At 36.2% G+C, this 20,164-nt stretch overlaps 1 protein-coding gene and 1 long non-coding RNA gene across 3 annotated transcripts; both read right to left on the minus strand.

Moving 5' to 3' along the window:
- Window positions 1–820: 820 nt before the first annotated feature.
- LOC122345654 lies at window positions 821–10,555 on the minus strand. 2 transcript variants are annotated; one of them, XR_006251018.1, is made up of 3 exons: window positions 10,392–10,555; window positions 1,350–1,525; window positions 821–1,234 (listed from the first exon to the last, which is right to left on the minus strand). It is a non-coding gene; the product is annotated as an uncharacterized LOC122345654 (long non-coding RNA). The 2 variants fall into 2 exon arrangements; XR_006251019.1 differs by having other exon boundaries at window positions 1,332–1,525.
- Window positions 10,556–11,704: 1,149 nt separating this feature from the next.
- taok3b (TAO kinase 3b) lies at window positions 11,705–19,601 on the minus strand. The gene is made up of 8 exons (XM_043239874.1): window positions 19,194–19,601; window positions 17,320–17,556; window positions 16,125–16,253; window positions 15,719–15,922; window positions 14,815–15,054; window positions 14,462–14,674; window positions 13,644–13,826; window positions 11,705–13,506 (listed from the first exon to the last, which is right to left on the minus strand). Exons 2-8 carry the CDS (start codon window positions 17,503–17,505, stop codon window positions 13,345–13,347), a joined length of 1,317 nt encoding a protein of 438 aa, XP_043095809.1. The 5' UTR covers window positions 17,506–17,556; window positions 19,194–19,601; the 3' UTR covers window positions 11,705–13,344.
- Window positions 19,602–20,164: the final 563 nt, after the last annotated feature.

Genomic DNA, 20,164 nt, shown 5'->3' on the forward strand with positions numbered 1-20,164 from the left:
TAACGCAAACTTCAAAAATATTGAATTAAATAACAGGATATATTCAAATATACTTACCTTTATAATTTAATAGTTGCAAATTGACATCTTTTTACACATCTGTTTACAAAATACATTTTTTCATTCTCATTTAAAGTGACTAACAAAAATTATTTAAAAAACAATTAAAAGAAATAGGCAGAGAACTGTCGTCGATTTAAATTATTTTCACAGATTTATAAAATTATTTATTGGGGAATAATTGTTTGTTAAAGTTTAATTTAAGTTAATTAAAGTTTGTTAAGTTAAATTAAGTATTTAAAATGTACAAATGACCTTTAAGATCTCATTATTTTCAACGAAAGAAAAAAAACTTTATATAGCAGATATACAAGCCTGTATAATTAAAGATGGACTGACAGATTGTTACCCAATCTCTCATAAAAAATACCATGATGGTTAACTGCCAGAGTACTAAAGTGTCTATTTATACCAAATGCAAACTGATCTTTTTAATGATTGAGAAAGGTATAAACTATATTACTCGACGAGCAGGAAAGGTTCTGTGATTCATTTATTTATTTTATTTGCTGCATTGTTTCTATTTTATTGCCATTTACGGCAAGGTTTCTATTTTTTAAGGCATCTTTAAACTCAATTAGGAGACAATGGTCATGCAATCTGCACTAGTCTATACTTTATACATTTAAAAGTATATGGTCTGTATTCTATCCTTTAGTAATGATTATTCTATGAAATTGCTTAAAGAATATAGCATATATATTAGGTATATATTTTTGATCCACTTCGAAAGCTGACTACTGTGCATAAGAAGGAAAACTTTATAGCAAAGATGCATTTAAAACTCCATATTCAACACTCTTGAAAATCAGATGTGAATGAAAAAAGGTGAATAATAGGGTTTCATTTAATAATTTACAGAAGATACATTCTTATGAGCCTTCCTCATATTTCTACTTTCATTCTACCTTTGATGAAGATATTTCAAGCTCAAGCTTGTTTATACCATCTTCAAAACCCATTGCAGCAATGATTTAGAAAGAGAATCTCATATAATAACTCATATTTCTTACTTTTTTGTCAAGGTTGGCAGCCAAAGCATTGGTTCTCTCCACATCAATCACGAGGTCCTGATTGGACCTCACCATAGGTGGTCTTCTCCAGAGAGGCACATTTGGAGTCTATGGCCTCAGATTGTTTTTTTGCCTTCTGTAGACACTGAGCCAACTTCTTCCTGCGATGCATTTTGTAACCATCAGTCAGTAAAAGCATGCAAGTTCACAAAATATTGACATATTATATATTATATTGGCATACAATATTGAAATCACTTCTTATGATGTTCATACTTGGCCTCTTCAAGCTCCTCAGTGTGCTGGATGGCGTCATTTTCATATTTTCTTCTTCACTAAGCAACTTCGCTGTTGGCCTTTGACATTCCTCGCTGCAGCTCAGCCTTTGTCTCCTGCCCTTCCTCAAACTGCTTATGAAGAAGGTCACATGCATGGGCCAGTGTGTTGTATTCCTAGGAGAGAATGTCACATGATATTACCAGAATATGATATATGAGAACGGACAATGGAAATGAATAAGACTAGAAACTGATAAAAATACTTCTCAATGAGCTCAGTGCAAGCAGCCAAGTCTATCCTGAACTACCAAACAATGCATTTTTTTGCTTTTGTTAGTTGTATAATAATTAAAAACATATCAGCAAGAATACAAAAAGAAAACTTTTTTTATAAAACTAGCAGTAAAAGTCTAAAAGTGACAAGTTATTTGCAGCTATTTGTAGCCAGCGCAAAACGGATAAACACAGTTGTGAAGAATGTTCTGAAAGAAAGGACCTGATCTTCTTGATGTTGAATAAAGCAAATCTGCATGACCAGGAAGCTTTAGCATTTTGGTCTAAGAAAGTCACCTGATCATCAATCATAATTCCAAGGATTCTGGCATTAAGGTTGATTTGCCTAACTGGGTGGTTAGACAAGCTGAGATGCAAGAAGTTATTGTCAGAAGGAGAGGTATAGTTATCAGCATAGAGTCATTAGCATAGCAGGGGTATAGGGATGGTTTCTGAATGACAGAACCTAAAGATGCCATGTAGACAGAGAAGAGATGTGGTCCAAGAACAGAGCTAGATGTTCCGACTTGGACACTTCGCCAAGGTACCTTGAAGAACCTATTTGATACATAAAACTCAAACCAATGTAGTGCAGTCCCTGAAATGCCCTTTGCCAAAAAGGGTTAGCTGGACGATCTGGTTGTTAATCATGTCAAAAGCAGTGAACAGGTCCAGCAAAATAATCATTAAAGATTTGGAATCCGCTCTTGCCAGTCTTAGGGCTTCAACAACTGAAAGCAAAGCAGTCTCGGTTAAATGTCTACTACTAAACAAGAGTGGTTGCTGTTCTATATGAGAAAGACAGAGACTTGAACACAGCTCGTTTAAATGTCTTTGCAATAAAAGGAATAATGGAAACCAGTCTGTAGTTCAGTAGAACACTGAGAACATTGAGCACCTTAGATTTATACAGGCTGGTTAAGTACATTTTCTTTCTGTATGCAGGTTGATTTACATTTGATTTTAGTTTGTGACTTTGTATAAAAAGTTACATATGTGCATAGGTATGTTAATGTGCCATTTAATACGCCATGGAACATTCTCTTTAACAGCCAGTACTGTGGCCTCAGAGATGTCATTTGCTCACACTGAGGAGCAGTAACATAATGAGGAGCAGTAACATAATGAGGTTCTGACGTGATAGACGCAGTGTGGCACGTTTTTATAAATAAAAAAACAACATCAACAATGTAATAAGAAATTTAATGAGACACATGAAATGGAATTTGGTATCGAATACTGAATGCCACCTTGATACTCTGACACTTTGGACACCCAAAGCACATATTGCCTATATGTATCATGAGGACGACTTGTATGTGTTATTTTACATTTAAAAGTATCAAGAGTCAGAGAGTGACCACAACCCACCACTCACAGGCAACACTTCTTGCCTTCCACTATAACTATTAACTTACTATGAGTCTTCCACTAATGTCATTTCCAGCCACAGCTACTGTATAAGCCTAATGAAGGAAGATTTTCCAGTCATTTGAACTTATATGAATAACATTTTAATTTTATATCCTTTTAAAAATATATATTCTTCTCATAAATGTTTATACCAACAGCTATCTTTTCCTGATCTTGCTGGCGAGTTTGTCTCATGAAGCATTACAATAGCATTCCACCCGCCTGACTGTTCAGTTTGCCAAGCTGTAATTTCAACCTTTTCAATATGCTTTTCAAGATTCATAATTGGTGATCATATCTACTTAATCATTATCTACTAGCACTTTCTTAAAATTGCAAGGAAGCAACCGCATATTGTAGTTCTGATGAACATTTGTATACACTTTGCTTTGTATGTGTATAAGGAGCCTGAACTGGGCCTGAATTGTCCCAATTCAGTTTTTTCTCCATTCTGTCACCAATGGCTTAGTTAGTTGGGGACACTTAATTTTCAGCAATTAACATTGATTAGACTGCAAAGACACTGTTTAAATTGAACTGAGGTGGACTATGCTGTCTCTGAATTCAATAATGAAATGCCTTTAACTGAAAAGTTAAAGTAAAGTAACTTTGTGTTTAATCTTGCCATTTTACATTACTGACACTCTTTTTTTCCTATTTGATGCTGTTAAGTGCTTTGACACAACCTATATTGTTAAATACAGCATATAAATAAAAATTGACTTGGCTTGACTTGGGCTTTAGTCTTTCCCCAGCTGGATGCTAAATAAGACCCAAATAAATTAAACTCTCATCACTCATCAAGTGAATTTTGGACAAGTTCTCCTCTCTCCAGACAACATGCTCCGCAACAAAGGTTAGCCTTTTGATTCATTCTGCTGATGAGAGGCTTGATCACAGCAGTGTGTGCTTTCAGTCCAACATTTCTTAAACATGTCAAGACACATCCTGAACCTGTCCATTGCTAAACTGGCAAGTGTTGAACCCAATGAGAGTCACTGCATCGCAACATCAGCGGTTGTAAGAAACTCAGTTTAGGTTGAAAGAGATCTTTCTCCTGCCTAATCTAAAAAACAGGTGCAAACTCAATGCACCTAACAGAGAAAGACACAATAAGTCATAAAACGCTGCATGAATAAAAAAGAAATCCAAAATTTGTAAGTAACACCAATCGTTCCCAACAGGGTTTTAAGCAGTCACTAACAGGGAATTTTTGGATGCAGATGATCTTACACTAAACTTTTACAGATTATACAAATCTGTGTATAACGCAAATTAAAAACTGATCTGCAAGACTCACACTACGGTGAGGCCCGCATAAAATTAATATGTTAATGTAAATGTAAGATAATGATTATAATTACAATATAAATATTATATATATATATATATATATATATATATATATATATATATATATATATATATATATATATATATATATATATATTCAACAGTGTTTTAATACAGTAACTAAATCAACAAGCAGCAAGTGCCTGTCTAGACATGAATGAATGAAAAAAATGTAATCATCACAGTAGGACTATTTAGGGGACACTGGATTTACATGATAGCAAAGACTTGCATGATGGTAAAATTGGCTTGATGTTACTTGAGGCAACGGTAACCACTGATTACCTTTTGGAGTTTTAGCCATAAAAGAAAATGATTTTAAAAGATGTATCTAGTTCATTCCAATTTAAACTTCAGCTGCTAGAAACTGACCCAGACAGTTTTATGATCCAAGGGGTACATGCTGGACACGGGGAGTAAAATGCCTTTCACTTCATCTACCACATAGCAAAACCATGCGCATGGAAAACACATTTATATTTTGGATACACACAGAGGTGCACTCATGCTGGTTATTTCTGTTCCTAATACATAAAAGAACGACTTGGGGCTTCCTGTATATTGTTGAAAACTCTTTTTTGAAAGAAATTAGAAAACTTTAAGGTATTTTGCATGGAATAATACAACAATCATTTGTCAGTTTGTCAGTAGGTTTTAAGTACAACTGAAGTATTGATGTCAATCATTTAGTTAACATTTCAAATAACATACAACAGAATTAAGACGCACTCTTTCCACAGCCCCCTTTCTGATCTGACTGGGTTCTGCAATCGCCAAGAAGGATCATGATTCTTCAGACGAACTCTGTGAACTTTCTGTCTGTCTGTTATAAATAGGTCTTAAAGGGTTAGTTAAACGAAAAATGAAAATTCTGTCATTAATTCTTTACCCTCGTGTTGTTTCAAACTAGTAAGATCTTTGTTGTTTGGAACACAAATTAGGATATTTTTGATGAAATCTGAGAACTTTCTGACACTCCATAGACAGCAATGTAAACGAAATGTGCCAAGTAGCCCATGTGACATCTGTGGTTTCACCGTGATTTTATGGAAGTAGAAAACAAAAATAACACATTTCTTAAACAATTCAAAAAGCAAAAATCAAAATCATTAAAAATATCATAATCTGTGATCCGAAGATGAACAAGGGTTATAAGGGTTTGAACAACATAATAACATAATGACAGAATTTTTGAGGTGAACAATCCCTTTTAACATTTTAACACATTTGGAAGTGTATAAATTTCGATTCGTGCCAATATAAGCCAATTCACAAACTCTGATTTAGCATGTTCAATCTACGATTTACATGCCTAGAAAATCTACACTTGCCTACAAGTAGGACTAGCCCTTCTAAATAATGGGTTTGGCTATTTTAGTAATATAATAAAAAAACTGCAATTTTAAAATGTATTTATACAGCTCCACGTTTATGCAACCACAACTACACAGAGTCGTAGTTCACTGACAAGCTGGTCAATACTGTGCTCATTATTGGAGGTGATTCATTTGCCTTAATGAGTGCGATACTGCCCAGCTTGTCAGTGCCCTACCTTAACCCTACCCATACCACCAAAACTGTCCCTGACCTTACCCGCATCCCACCTCAATAGCAGCAAAAGTGTTTTGCAATAAAATATGACCCCAATAATAACATTGTACTTATTTTTTGATTTTGTGTCTCTGATCTAAGATATGTGGAAGGATTGTGTGACAGTGATTGATGAATCACCCATTCAAAGGCTAGGGGCTATAGGAAAGGCTTAACTTTGGTCAGAAAACAAAAATTGAGAAAATGACCTAACGACTGGATTGAATGCTACAGTAAAATAAGATTCTAAATCATTTTAAGCTTTCAGCTGTTTGCATCCACATTATTTAGTAAGTCTATTGTTCAGTATATTGTTGACCAACCACTAACTGGTCTGCTCAAAGCCATTTAGGTTGATTAGGTTTGACGCTCTTCAGAAAGATCAAGCACTGACTCTGGGTGATGGGGTCAGGGGGTTCGGTCTAGTCTAGTTCCTTGGGAACCTTAAATGAACTAATAATTTGTATTCAGATCAATAACAATTTTTCTGTTAAGAGTACATTTAACTTTTAACACTATTAGTCTGAACAGGTTTTTGATATCCTTTTTAAAATGACAAATTTTACCTTTCAAACTGCAACAGATATCCTAGCAATCATACTGTCATTTTCCCTCATTTCATTTTATTTTATTATTATAGAAAATGTATGAACATCTTTGTTTGTTTGGCTTCTCTTTTCTACTTCTCTACTAAGTGACAGATGAATTTATGATAATTTGTTAAAAGAAAACATGAAAAGACATCATAGAGGTTTGTGAAGATAATTCACCCAAAATTGAAATTCATTTAATCTATTCTAAGTTCATATCTTGTTTAATTTCTTAATTTATTCATGTTCTGTCACAGTTATCAGTTGTTTTCATCCAATAACTATGTTAAGACTGAAATGACTTCAACATACAACCCTAAATAAGGTCTTATAAAACAACAGGCAGAGGGATAAAAAAACTCTCTAAAATCTGTTCTTTATCACACTATTAAGGAAGATATAGCAATTTCAAGGCATGGTTCTTTATGGAACCTTATCAAAAAAGTTCTGTTAAGCACTTAAAAGAATTCTGCTAGTTTAGCAAGCCAAAAAAAACCCTAATCTGGCACTCTTCAGAACCAGTTGTCTTAAGAGTGAACGTATGAGAAAGGCTATGTGAAAACATTTTCACAACGACACATTGATTTCTCATACTTACACAAAAACACACTTTCGACGCAAACAAAGAAATGGAAAACATAAATTAAATATTTAAAAACGTTTTTTCTTTTGGTCAACGTTTCCCATAGATTCCAATCAAAGACAACAATAACAAATGGTCACTGTATGTTTAATGAAAATGCATCTTTTCATCTAGCAAAATAATAGTTTGCATGATTCTATACATACACACTTTCTATACATACTGTACATTCTTTTTAAGAAATAATCACTGGTGTAAAAAGTGTGATATATGACTTACTGTAGTAAACACGCACATTTAAGTCATATATTTTACCGTAGTGATTTTTCTGTTAAAGTATGTATATATATATATATATATATATATATATATATATATATATATATATATATATATATATATATATATAGCCAATTAGGATGGTAAAATAAAAATATTATTTTTTTAATAATATTTTTTGTCATGCATTCAGCACTAATTGGCTTTGAGTTATAAATCACATTTGTGAGTCCATGCAAAACTTGGATGTTATTAAAGAAATGAATGCTGCTAAGCTCTTTACCGCGTTAAAAGCTATTTCCTGAATGTTTCAAAATTTGCTTGGCATCCTATTTGCACGTTCCTGCAAATGTTGCCAAATGCCAACCGTGATGACCGCCCTGCTGTGCCCTGCAGCTCAGTCTTGTCTGAGCCAAACATTCTACAGAAACATGAACTATATATATACTTGCTCACATGTCCGCATCTCTTACAGGACACGTTGCATATGTTTTTGTGATGCAAGTGACCCCCAAAAAAAAGTCAGAGGGTGGAGTCAATCCGTGTTCATTTATGGTGAAAAATCTCATAGAAAATGTAAGAAAACATACATTTGATTACCAACCACTATGGGCTGCATTTTTCAAAAGCTTTGTGAGATAAGCTGATAATAGAGAAATTAAACAATAAAATGAAATAAATAAATTTACTACAACTATATATTCGTTCTGTCATTGTTCCCCATTGGCTCCACTTCAAGTCAACAACTAACAAATGATCACTGTGTGTTAAATGAAATGCATAATTTTTGCTGGGAAATAACATTTTCTTTACATACATACTTAAGAAATAATCACTGGTGCAAAAAGTGTGATGTACGACTTTCTTGTAGTAAACTCACACACACACACACACACACACAAACATTTATTGTGGAAACAAATCATATATTTGGCATTTCAGTGATTATTGGGGGTGGCTTGTTCATTTATGCTGAATATATCAGCATAAATCACTATTCTGAGCCGAGTATCTCAAAAGTATCATGACCACTAGAAACTAATCGGTGGCGATGTTTCTAAGTCATTAACAGTTGTACACTTTTTTGTATTCATTTTTCTTTAATCGAAGCCAAATGTGGGTCAATTATTGTGAAAGGCCCATGCAGAGTGCATCCAGGCCCGAGTTTCGTTGCCGTCAGAGTGTGTTCACATAGACTACTGTAAGGAACTCTGTTTATGAACGCACTTCCAGTAATGTGACAAACGTCTGTGGAGGAGCATGAAGCCAGGCCTGGCTTGGCAGGCTCTTTAAATTTAAAACGCACCAGGAAGAGGCTGACAACTTCACACCAGCTGTGTTTTTACAGCTTTGGATAAACTGTAAATAGTTTGAGATCAGCAGCCCATCAAGGCTTCCCTACAGCAATAATTGACAGCCACTACCAGCCGACAACTATCAAGCTTCTCATCACTCACGGCCTTAACTTCTCTCAGGGGGATATAGCGTTTAGCTAAAACACAAACAGCTAAAGCAAAACATAATTTCTAGCTTTGAGTTGTAAAATAAAAGAAAGAAGTGCATGAAAATGTTAAATGTCAAAAACCCATTGAACTGCCCTCAGTTAGAGCTGTATCACCGTAACCAAATCAAAATCAACCTTTTAAGCTATCACCCATATAATAATATATTATACATAAAATATTATTCCGAATCGAATAATACATGGAATAATTCCACTGCATGAGGTTGCAACAGACCGAATGATTCTTTCAATCTACATTTTCTTTAAGCTTTTTAATTTCTTTTAACTGTGATACAAGGAAAATGGTCTAAATCTGTTTATCACCACAGTCATCAAGACATCCAGAGATGGCTTTTATTGGCCTAGATCCATACAAGGTCATGAATTATGATACAGCGCTATGACCCTAATCAAATGCGTCTTGACACATGAAAAGCATCTGAACCTGATGTACGTCTCCTATCTGATTTCCGCTGTCAAAGCTACATTTATTTCTGAACGCGGCAACTGTTAACATGGAGTTCGAACAAACAGCTGCGAGCTTAGCTCAGCATCAACTCATTTCCTTTCAGAGAGCATGGCTTAATTTAGTTCACTGCAGTTCTGAGCTTTGCAAATTTGTACGCTAAATCCTATATTTAATACAAACTATTAATATCAACAGATTTAAACGTAATTGGGACCTTTACAAATTCAATGTATCGATGATAAACCTAAAAGCGGCATAGAGTTTAATTAAGTGGTAGCTTATTGAAAATAAACCTGAAAGCACCATGGAGTTTCATTTAATGGCAGCTTCGTTTTATTGAAGGGATCGGACTAATTTTTGCACAATTGCTCACAAGTAAACCTCCCACTGGAACATTTCAGAGCTTACCTCTGTTATACTTTCTAGAGGTAATAAGGTGACCGCTGCAGTCTAAATGAGATTACCGTATTACGACTCATGGATCATTTGATATTTTTATATAACAAGGGTATATGATATCCTAACAAATGTCAGTCTGTGTTCTATAAAAGTATTCGTGTTCGTATTATTTATCTCGGTATCATGAAAACTGTAAAGAAAAATAAATATAAACTTCAAAAAGAAATAAATCAGTTTTTTTAGGGATATCACAAGTTTATTTCCAGGTTTTGGTTTGATTTTATATGCAGTTGTAAAAAAAAACAAAACAAATTGGACGCATCAGCTATTTTTTTTTTATTTTATAAGATTTTTTTATCTAGGTATATCAAAAGGCTCAAATCATTCGAGTCATTAATGTATCACAGCCTTTGCCTGGAACTTTATAAATAGCCCAGACTTTTTTTCTTTCTTTTTTTTGGAAACCTTAGCCTGCGCCCTCGCGTGGCCAACTAGTGTAACTGTCGGTGAAGAAAGTAAAATTAAATATGATAATATGCACTCATTTCTAAAGACATAAAATAAAAAGTCGAAGGACTGATACTTACATATTCTTGGAATTCCACCTCAGAAATATCAGTCATAAGTTTTAATTTTGAGCAGATCAATGATCTGTGGAGGCTGGCAACCACGCGCTGCCACGCGCTTGCAGCTGAAAAATTATATTGACCTGAATCATTTCGTTGGAAAACTTGAAGTGTAGATAAACACTTTTGACTTCTTACCTGATTCACTTGCGACAACTTCCAGACTGCTGAACTCCCGGGTTTCGTTCAGCCCTCCCCCCGTTGAGCTAAACCCTGCCATTTGTTATTGCGCCCCCATGCGTTCAGTATAGAATTATAAAATAAAATAAAATAAAATGTGCTATACCATTTTAATTATATTTAGAACTGACTCATATAAATTGAATGATTTCTTAGGTTTGAGTAAGTTATGTGATCAGCGAATTAAACTAGCTCGAGTTGTTTTTGTACGAAATGTCTCCATCTTGTGGTCAGTGGAGGGACTTCATTAATTAATATAATTTTAGTAGGTTACAGTGGGGAAAAAACTCATCTTTTATTTTTATATTCTGTAGTTAGTTAGTATATGAGTGTGCTGTAGAATAAGTAGAATGTTTTAGTGAGTTATAAGACTTCCAAAACGGGACAAATCATGGAAGCCTGTTTAGCTGGGGATTCAGTATTGCAGCAAAAGTGATATATTTATATTTACACGCTCAAAAAAAAAAAAACAACCATTAAAGAACTACAAATGCTAAACTTAAAGACAGACACCAGCGGGCCTTCTATAGTGCAAAAAAGTTTATAAAACATGGAGAGTTGTACCATAGACAAGGTGAAATTTATGAAACTTGCTTGGCCAGATAAAGCACCTAACATAAATATTCTGTATAAACCACTGTGGGTGATTTTGTAGAGAACAGTAAGAATCTGATTCCCTACTAGATTTTCTAATAGACAACATTCTACTGGAGACTATTCAAAAGTCGAATTAATCTATGTTGGAAGTTGTAATAAAGGCAAAGTGTGGTAAAACACCTTAATAATAAAATATCGGTTATAATATTTCAAGCGTAAGTGTAGGATATATAATTTAAACAATAGGCTTATTAAGGTTCTGTGTAACACTTTTCCTTATTGTCTAGGATTTTTAAGTGTACAAACTAGCAATTAATTATCAACATATTACATAAATGGGCTGAGAAAAGGGAGGAAGAAGTGCTGCAGGGCTGTACAGCACATCTAACCCAAAGCACCTTAAACTGACATGGAAAGGATAGTGTATGTATTACAAGGTGTCTTTCAACATATTTACAGTTGTTTAAGCGCTAAATAAAGAAACAAACAAACAGCCAGACAGTTTTGGCCTATAACTTTTATGAAAATGCTCAGTATTTCTCAGCATGCCATTAGCCGATCAAAACTTCATTGTGTTTATTCGTTAAAACATCACTTCATTTGTGCAACGGCAGTTTAAACAATGGCTTTGTCTGAGAAGAGGCCCTAAATGACAGTAGCAGGAAACCGCCCCGATTATCAGCGATAAAACATTATGAGACACTCATGAATAATGAGGGTAAAGGTCAGAGTTTATAAAAGATAGTAGTTGGTCAGGCCCAAAGAATCTTTTATTACACACCACAAATCTGCCTATAAAGTACATGTTGTTGTGAATTAAGAATCAACTGAACCCCTTCTACTAGTTGCTGGAGTGGTGTCTTTCTTAAATGACAGCAAGCCATGAACTCTGTTACACAGAGGCGTTCGCATTATAGCTCCACCAGACATGAAGGCTGTCACATGATGCACGAGAATATAAGTTACTTTCTATTTTACTTACAAAAATAAGTTTGCATTCCTCTGCCTTCACTGAACAAGAGTTCCATAGATCTTTGTTGGCAATGATTGATCAATACATATGTAAACCCTATTTAGGTTATCATATACAAATATTTATATAAAATTTGTACAACACAAATTGCAACATTTTCCCTGTACAAGAGCAGTGATAAGTCCACATTGAATGAATCACAATTCAACAAATTGTGCAAAATAAGAAAAACAAAAACATTCATCAACATAACTTAAAGGCATTTGGCAATTTTGGCGGGTATTTATATCAAAGATAAAGCTTATGTTCAGTATCAATAGCCATGAAAACAAAACTGCTATGACCACTTTTATTTGTACACGGCTAAAATCTCTGACAGATTCATGCTCCACTTCACAACCTGAATTTGTCTTTTAAAGTGCATGCAATAATACCAGTAACTCTGACAGAACTGATTCAATGTAATAAATCCACATCCTGATAAAACTAATGCCAATTAATTTAGGATACTGAACAATGAATACATCTTTTGTTTTTTGTTCTTTTTTTGTCCTTTTTCTAAGTAAAAAGAAATAAAGCGTGGGTTCCACAATATGAAATCAATTAAATGCTCTTAATGTATTCACCATATTTTAAAATCAGACACTGCTTCAAAATCTGCTTCTGCGTAAAGTTTTCATCAACGGTTGTCACATTCTCTGTGATACATACAAAACAGCTAATAGCCACGGTGAAGACGCAGGACACATTCTACAGTCGCAATGTCCTTTGATGACACCAAAGGCATTTCACACTTCATATCCACCTTACATGATGGGATCATACTTAACATATCAAAGTGCTTACTTGTACTAAAATATCCTGAATTACTAATTTAATACCAAAAGTGGGACAATGGCATGGAGAAAAGGTCAGTTTGTCTAGATATCTCTTGTTGGTTTATGAGCCCAGTGATGCATCACCGAGCCACTTTTGTGTCTGTGGCTGTTTAGTTTCTCCTCTCTGAATCTCAGCGAAGTTCTCACAGCCGATATGAGTTATAAGATATTGATCCAGCATTGTCACTGTTTGGGTGATCTTGGTAAATCCAACAATCAGGGACAGTGCAGGCACAATGTGTCCAAGGACATCAGTGTTGAACAGTCCCTTTTGACCTCCGTTGGATCATCTGGCCTCATCCTTGGGAAAGTCAAACGAGGCCAAGCTCCCGAATCCTAGCCGTGCGCTCTCCGAATCAAACATCTCCAGTTCCCGCTCCTGGCGCTCAAATAAATGCTTGATTTTTTCAGTTCGTTCCTTATGAAGTGAGGCCAGCTCTTCTTCAATCTGTGGGCAGAGGTGAGAGCAGACCATTTACTAGGTGTTTCAGGTATGGTAGGTTATGGGCAAACCCATCCAAACCCATGAAATGTACAGGGGTACATTTACTGTATAAAAAAAACAAACAAAAAAACACAGCTCACCTTCTGTTCCAAGTGAGCCCGGCGCAAGGACGCCTTCTGTTCCAACTTCTGCACCTCGCGCTCATGTTGGGCCTCCATCTGCGCCTTCGTTTTGTTCTGGTAGGCATCGAGAAGCTCCATCTCCTGATGCAGCTGCTGCCTTAAAGCCTGACATTCAGCCTCCTGCTCTTCATCTAAACGTAACTGAGAGAGTTTCATGCTCCAATTATTATCCGATGGGGTTTATTGCATGCTTAATATTGCTAGCTCATTTTACTTCAAATAAAATGCAAAAAAACAGTAGTACTACGATAACTAAATAAATAAATGCAATAAAACGACTAAAACTAAATGTAGAAACAATATAGATATTTAAAATAAGAAAAACTGTATTAGTACATCCTAGATAATACTGAGTAAGACGTCATCTTCTGTAGTAGTCGGTAGTTATTAAAAACAATATTGCACATATAAAACAATGAGTGTAAACTAAATTTCTGGCTTGGTTGTGGAAATTCATTTCCCTCTATGGCCACTAGAGGGAAACCCCACAAACAATTGGTCAGTAGCTGCTGCTTCTTATTGGTAAGAGAAATGAGAGAAAAGACCTTGTGACTGTGTATTAAAATCTATATTGGATCTCTTCAGTACATTTGTGAGTGTGTGTGTGTGTGTGTGTGTTTGTGTAAACTAACTTACTCTGTGAGTACTGTATGTTTCAACACATTCATCAGGTGAAGTGTCTAAGTAAGATTTAGGTTTATAAAATAGGATACAAGCACAAAATGTGTGGTTTCACCATTAAAGTGTAATTTTCCTCTGGCGACTGTCTACTTTACCGATTGAGAGGCCATCATCTCATTAATGCTTTGCTCGTATTGTTCTGCCAGCTGTGCGAGCTTGCGGGTCTGCTCCTCCTTCAGAGACTTCAGGATGGCTTTGTGGTCACTCTTAGGGGAGACCTCCAGCTGATGGTTCCTCAGAGCTTTGTACTGCTTATTTTGCACCTTACACGTGTCTTGGAATTGCTTTTTGATCTGCATTTCCAATGTCTGTAATGAGAGGAGATTAGCGCATCATACGAAGGCTACAACCGTGCTTTTGGCCTTTCTTGTGTTGTCTCTCTTTCACATCCATATTCTTTCCTTTACATTTTACGTTAGTTCTGCCTACCACAATTTCTGCAGTTTACCTTAAGGTTCCTGGGCTGCTGTCGGCGTTCCAGTGCATGCTTTCTGTGTAGCTCCCTCTGGCGTCGACTGTTGTACTCCTCCTGGTTCTCCAACTCGGTTTGATGCTGGTGTCGCATCAGTTCAAAGCGTAGCCTTTGTAAGGTTTGTAGTTGCCGCTGTTCCAGTTCTTGGGTGGACTCATCCTGCCTGATCATCAATGCATGCTCCATTTCTTTTTGTGTCTTCTTCTTGTTAAGCTCCTTTAACACAAAGAGTCATTTACGATTAATACTTAAATCGTTTTTAAAAGGTTTTTAAAAAGAACTTTGTGATTTCAAACAGATTTCATAGCAGAAGATAGTGTGATCAACACCATATATCGCTGTATATTGCATACACACTGCATGTCAACAGTTGGGGTGAGTAAGATTTGTTTTTGAAGGAAATTAGTATTTGTTTTTCAGCAAGGGTGCATTAATTCACTTATTAAAAGTATTTGTATAGGCTTTAACTTTTTCAAATAAATGCTGTTCTGATCGTTTATGAATAGTCTTACATTTCAAGCAGCACAGCTTTTTTTAATATGGATAATAATAATGTTATTTAAGCACCAAATTGGCATATTAGAACGATTTCTTAAAGATCATGTGACAATGAAAAATGAAAAGGATGGATAAAAATTCGGCCTTGCCACCAAAGGAATAAAATCTATTTTAAATATATTAAAATACAAAACTGTACTTTTCAAATAACGCGAATCCAAATCGCACACACCCAAACTTTTAAAAAGGAACTACGTGTGTATATGTTTTTGTCAGACAGCAATCTGGATATCACTCAGATGTCTAAATGAAACCTCAGAATTCACAACAACAAAACAATGTGCTTGAGACGTTCTTTGTTGTGACTCATATTATTTCTTGCCTCCCGCATTTGCTCTTGTTCAAACTCGTGCTTCTTGATAAGGCTTCTTCTTTTTAGAGCACGGCAGCTCCTTTCGTAAACCAGTCTTTGCTGGTTCAACAGCTGGGCCTCCTCCTCGGCCTGGGAGCGCTGCATTGTTTCTTTATGCCGTGACAAGCGCTCCTGTTTCTCCTCTTTTGGTGTATCGGAGTCTTCATTCATTTCCTGTTGTATGTAGAACAAATCAGATGATTTTTACAGCAAAAAATTGAATATAGCCATTTATGGGTAATATGAAACAATTCGTCTGATGTTATTAAGGGCCCTGTGACTAAGAAGGCACGCTGAAAATTCTCATCGGGGTCAATACGTAAAAAAGGTGTCCTGAGTTTGTACTGTGTTGTGTGAATTTACACACTGTCCTCACCTCTTTCATTCTTTCTCTGCATAGTCTGTACTGCTTTTTCTGTGTGTCCAAGAAGGTGGTCAGTTCCTTCTTCTGCTGGACCAAGATCTGTTGCTGGATTCTTTTTTCCTCAGCTGCCGAGGCTTTCAACTTTGAGAGACAAAAGAGATAACGTCTGGCTTTGCAGCATTAACCACTTACAAATTAATCATATAGGCCCAAAGAAGTATAAGTATCACAAACTTTCTCTGTGGTTAGTTATTCATTAGTAAACTTGCAATATTTTGTCATCATGGTGATTTGACTCATTTCATTAAAATCCACTTATCAGTCTAAAGCCCTGTTCACACCAAGCATGCGATAATGATAAACATATCTATCTCAGTGTTATAGTCTAAACCACAACTATAACGATAGAGGCACAGAGAGACGATACCATTGGAATCAGAGCGTTTTTTTCTAGCTGATGAACGATAGACACACTGACAACCAATCAGAATCAATCCTGCTTTCACGAGCTGGAGAATTTAAAGTGGCAGACGCACTTGATCTTAAAAATAAACAGACAATATAGTTCGCTGATGTGGACGCAAATATAGTTATCATTATCTTTATAGTTATCATGCTTGGAGTGAACGGGCCTTAAGACTGCTAGTGAAAATCTGTGTTTATTTTAGTTATGAAAATATGGTAACACTTTAGAATAGGGAACACTTGTTCACCATCGACTATGGTTTTTCTTATTAATAAGTTTCTGCTTATTAATAGTTAGTGAGGTAGTTGTTAAGTTTAGGTATTGGGTAGGATTAGGGATGTAGAATAAGGTGATGTAGAACAAGACATTAACGTGTGCTTAATTATTATTCCAGTAATATGCATGCTAAAAAGCAACTAGTTAAGAGACCCTAAAATAAAGTGTTACCCAAGTTTGCATAAACCTTAGGTTCATGTTCTCCAACATGATTTGAGACAGAAGCAAGAACATCTGACTGCCTGTACAAAGTAGTTCATGTGATTGTTTGATAATACTAAATTCTGGAAACAGTTTTAAGTAATTCATAACCTTTTTATTGTTCAAAAGTGTTAAAATGTTAAAACTTGTGGTCATCAGCCTCTGGAGCCCAAGGCTTGTGCTATACATCGACTTGAAGACAAAATTTGAATCTTGCAAACTTTTCACAACCCTGTCCACAAAGTGTAAAGTAAGAGCACACACCTCCTTGTCCAGTTGTGCAGCTTGCTTCTTGGCCAGCCGCTCCAGTTCAATGTAGGTGTTATTGGCCTGGGTCTCCACTTCCTTCTGCAGCCGGAGCTTGTGCTCATCCATCTCGGCCTTTAGCCTGTTCTCCAGGGCGATCAGCTGCTTCTGATGCTGCCGCCGCATGCGCTTATACCCTGACATCTGCTCGCGCCGCGCAACTTCCTGCTCATGCTCCTGGATCTGCTCACTGACCTGCAAACACAAAGTGTGTTAGGGGTTAAAGGTCCGTTAAGGCAAGCAAGACGATGAGTGTTTATGTCTTCTTTTCAACCTTTAATCTATAAGATGAACTGCAAGATCTTTAGATAACTGTAGGTTAGACATTTAAACCTTATTATGACATGCATGAGTGACATTCTTGTCATTTATTAAATATCACTATTCAAAAAATTTTCAATGTAAAGATATGCAATCATATATAAATTATTATATAACTAGTGCATTGTTTGATTTACTAGGCCTTTACATTTTCTGTAAAATATTTTCAGTTTCAATGCTTTTTCGAAAATGCTCAAAAACTAGCATGATATTACAGAATGGATTCTGAATGGAAGCTGTTTTTTTAAGACGACAGGCAGTACTGAATACATGAAAAGTCAACATCAAAATTTTTGTTTAAAATTTATATGCATGCATAAAGAAACGTAAACAATATACTGTGATTTCCCTCTTTGGTTTTTCACTATAATCATATTATAATTATGACCGGTTCATTATTAATGAGCCTGTGGTGTGACAAATTCATCTAAAAATAAAAAAATATATATTGCATGTAATAATTTAATATGAGATCATAAAATCTACTTGCATACAGATTGAAAAAAAAAATCATTTAAAATATTACATTTTAGCACATGTCAGCTACAGGATATTATGAAGCTTGCCTTACACATTTAATTGAGCAAAAGAGATATTAAACACCTACAGAGGCTGTGTCCGGATAGGGTCAGAGTTACATTACTATCCGAAAATATAGAGAAAATATAGACTTACCTCAACCCCTACCCATAAAACTAACCCTACTCATAGTTTATTCCTAAAGTCAGTGGGAAGTGATAGCTGATTAAAAAGGGTGTAAAAGCACCTAATCCTGATCATAAGCCTAAAAAAGATATTTCCTGAAAAATGACCCCTCAATGCTGATTGGTTGATTGGAATGTTGTTCCAGGATCAACAAGGATGTTGATGCAGGAACGTGTAGTACTTGGTAAAATCATGCTCACCCTCAGGATAGATCTCGTTATTTTTTATGACTGGCATTTATTTTGCCTTTCACTATTAGCATTTAGCTTCACATCGTTTTACACTGAAGAAAAATATAATTTGCAAGCTAATCAGCTTCATCTTGATGCGTGTAGCACACTGTGCCTGAGTAAATTATAATGGCTATATTAATGTCAAAATATAACGGCAATAATAATATAATAATCAAAATGCAAATATGAAAGCATATAACATGTTTTAATGATGAACTGAAAGTCTCTCTCCCTGTCTATATATACGTGTGTGAAAAACGTATGCCTTAGTTTGCATTCTACAAAGGATCTATATATGTGGAGAGAGAGCAAGAGAGAAAACACTGTACATCATGTACAGCTCCAGAAAAGAGCTCCGAATCCCACCAAAATTAATATCTTTACTACAACAAAAATGAAGCGTAAAATAAGCCTGCGCTCCGAAGACAGAAAGACATGAGGGGGGATGAAAAAGCGCTTATTAACAGGATGTGGTTGCCATGGCTACTGATGTGGGGTTGAGTGGATGACCATGGCAGGCCTGCATTTCTTATGCAAAAACGGCGAGCGGAAGAGGAGAGATAGGCTGCCTACCAAAGATGCTGGTGTGATGATGGCAAAGCGTTGGCGGATGCTGCTGCTGCGATGATGGCGAGCCCGGCTCTCGTGAAAAGAAGAAGGCCGCAGCTCTGGCCTGATGTCCCTGTCTCCAGCCTCATCCCTCACGCAAGCATGCTTCTGCAGGGGGGGAGGAAAAGACGAAGTGAGTGGGGGTGGGCGCTAACCGAGCGCCCTGCTGCTGCTGCTGCTGCTGCTGCCGAGGATGAGGATGATGCCGCTGCGTCTCCCTGCTGCCCGCATACAGCCCGCTGCTTCCAGCGCATCCTCTTCAGCCTTCATCTGCTACTGGCGCGTGTCGCTCACGGGCATCGCGACGGATGACGCTCGGTACGGCGAGAGCGGGAGTCCGGAGCCTCTCTTCAGACTAGCGGCTGCACTTCCTGAGAAGAAGAAGCAGGAGGAGGAGGAGGAGGAGGAGGAGGAGGAGGTGGAAGCAAACAGATCCGGTGGGATAGAGTGAGTTACGCAATGCCTACCACGGGCAATCAGCGGAAAGCGCGTGCGTGCGCGTCTTAAACTTTTCACGTTTCCATCGCTACGCCAATGTAAAGTGCACTTGGTGGTTTTTGTGCTAATTAAAAAAAAAGTTTACACGTAAAGAAAACAATAGTTCCTTTGAGAATTGCGATGCGGACTTATAATTAGTGTTTCATCGGAGCCAGGCTGTTTTACACACAAATATAGGCTAATATAACCTCTCGTTTACATTTCATTACTTTTTTCAGTCATATATTTAATAATGTAAATGTCAGAAAAAGGGCTCACGGGATTAGAAGTAAAGTTTATTGGTTGCACTTTTAAACAGGCGTTTTGGTAAAATAACAACTGTTGTATTTTTACGGTTTTTACACAATATCAAGATCCCCTTCGTTAAATTCAAACAGAGTCATATGCTTCCTCCTTACAAACGATCATTATTCTTAGCTCCGTTGCAACAAGATCAG

Source organism: Puntigrus tetrazona, chromosome 5 (genome assembly GCF_018831695.1).
Source record: "Puntigrus tetrazona isolate hp1 chromosome 5, ASM1883169v1, whole genome shotgun sequence".
NCBI classification, from domain to species: domain Eukaryota; kingdom Metazoa; phylum Chordata; class Actinopteri; order Cypriniformes; family Cyprinidae; genus Puntigrus; species Puntigrus tetrazona.

What these genes read in the sequence shown, in the direction of transcription:
- taok3b (XM_043239874.1), bottom strand. Translation starts at nt 17,505, where the DNA reads ATGTCAGGGTATAAGCGCATGCGGCGGCAGCATCAGAAGCAGCTGATC. An exon ending in AGCAGCCCAGGAACCTTAAG is followed by an intron (nt 14,675 to 14,814) that starts GTAAACTGCAGA and finishes CTCTCATTACAG; the next exon opens with ACATTGGAAATGCAGATCAA. An exon ending in GGGCTCACTTGGAACAGAAG is followed by an intron (nt 13,507 to 13,643) that starts GTGAGCTGTGTT and finishes CTCTGCCCACAG; the next exon opens with ATTGAAGAAGAGCTGGCCTC.